The sequence below is a fragment of the Salvelinus namaycush genome, unplaced genomic scaffold (assembly GCF_016432855.1).
Source record: "Salvelinus namaycush isolate Seneca unplaced genomic scaffold, SaNama_1.0 Scaffold459, whole genome shotgun sequence".
Taxonomy (NCBI): domain Eukaryota; kingdom Metazoa; phylum Chordata; class Actinopteri; order Salmoniformes; family Salmonidae; genus Salvelinus; species Salvelinus namaycush.
The window spans coordinates 17,501-18,908 of record NW_024061152.1 but is presented as its reverse complement, the minus strand read 5'-3'; the positions used below and the strand labels follow the sequence as shown (position 1 = coordinate 18,908).

Sequence of the window (1,408 nt, the reverse complement as noted above, 5' to 3'; positions counted from 1 at the left end):
AAGGTAAGTCCTTCCATGACTCATTCTTCCAGAAGTGTCCGCACCACCCACTGTGGCTGTGTCTCAAATTTTACCCTATTCCCCATGCAGTGTTGACCAGAGCCCTACAGAGAGCTGCCTGAATAGTGAGTTTTGTTCAAGGTAGTGCATTACACAGTGAATAGGGTGTTATTTGACACATGCCCACTACAGTCCTTCCCTCCCTCGCATTACTTCACGTCCGTCCGTCCATCATCAGCCAATGAGCCGCAGAGCTGGCGTAATCCAATTATCGAATCAACCAATCAGACGCTGCTGGTGCGTTCCAAGTGGGCGTGGCAGAAGCTGTCGACAGATAGCTTCAGCTCCGACATTCTGGGTTCCAATTCCGACATCATCCCGGGGCATTCCATATCCATCCTCATCCCGTCATCTGTAGGATCGTCAGGCTCCACCCCTCTGATCATCCCGTTACCGTCGGCCCCGCTCCCTCCACCACCATTCCGACAGTTGCTATTCCGGTCCACACTTCCCTTCTTCCCATTCCCTCCATGATGTCCAAATATGGGCGTGACCGCATGAGACGGACACTGAATGGTGGGAACAGCTAGCGATTTACTACTAACCCCTGCCATCGGCCCTGTGTTATACTGACAACGTATATAGCTGGAAAAGGCCCTTCTGTATGTCTTGTTAAACAACGTATAGACCAATGGGTTGACCCCAGAGGAGATGTATCCCACCCACACAAAGACGTTGAGGAGCTCAGCCAATACAGGCTCGTTGCAGGAACCCTGACAGAGGACGTAGGTGACATTGGTGATGAAGAAGGGGCACCACATGATCAGAAACAGGAAGAACACGATCCCCAGCACCTACAACACAGAACAGAGAACAGAGAACACACTAGAGCAGAGTAGATTGGAGAACAGAGACCACACTAGAACAGAGGAGAACAGAGAACAGAGACCACACTAGAACAGAGGAGAACAGAGAACAGAGACCACACTAGAACAGAGGAGAACAGAGAACAGAGACCACACTAGAACAGAGGAGAACAGAGAACAGAGACCACACTAGAGCAGAGTAGATTGGAGAACAGAGACCACACTAGAACAGAGGAGAACAGAGAACAGAGACCACACTAGAACAGAGGAGAACAGAGAACAGAGACCACACTAGAACAGAGGAGAACAGAGAACAGAGACCACACTAGAACAGAGGAGAACAGAGAACAGAGACCACACTAGAGCAGAGTAGATTGGAGAATAGAGACCACACTAGAGCAGAGTAGATTGGAGAACAGAGACCACACTAGAACAGAGGAGATTGGAGAACAGAGACCACACTAGAACAGAGGAGATTGGAGAACAGAGACCACACTAGAACAGAGGAGATTGGAGAACAGAGACCACACTAGAACAGAGGA

At 49.7% G+C, this 1,408-nt stretch overlaps 1 protein-coding gene across 1 annotated transcript in view; it reads right to left on the bottom strand.

Annotated features, from left to right (window-relative positions):
• Positions 1-284: 284 nt before the first annotated feature.
• The window catches only part of LOC120041399 (5-hydroxytryptamine receptor 2A-like), a 15,551-nt gene continuing 14,427 nt past the window's right edge, over positions 285-1,408 (bottom strand). Inside the window, exon 4 of the mRNA XM_038986354.1 lies at positions 285-854. Within this exon, the coding sequence (XP_038842282.1) occupies positions 285-854 (570 nt within the window). The remainder of the gene's footprint in view (positions 855-1,408) is intronic.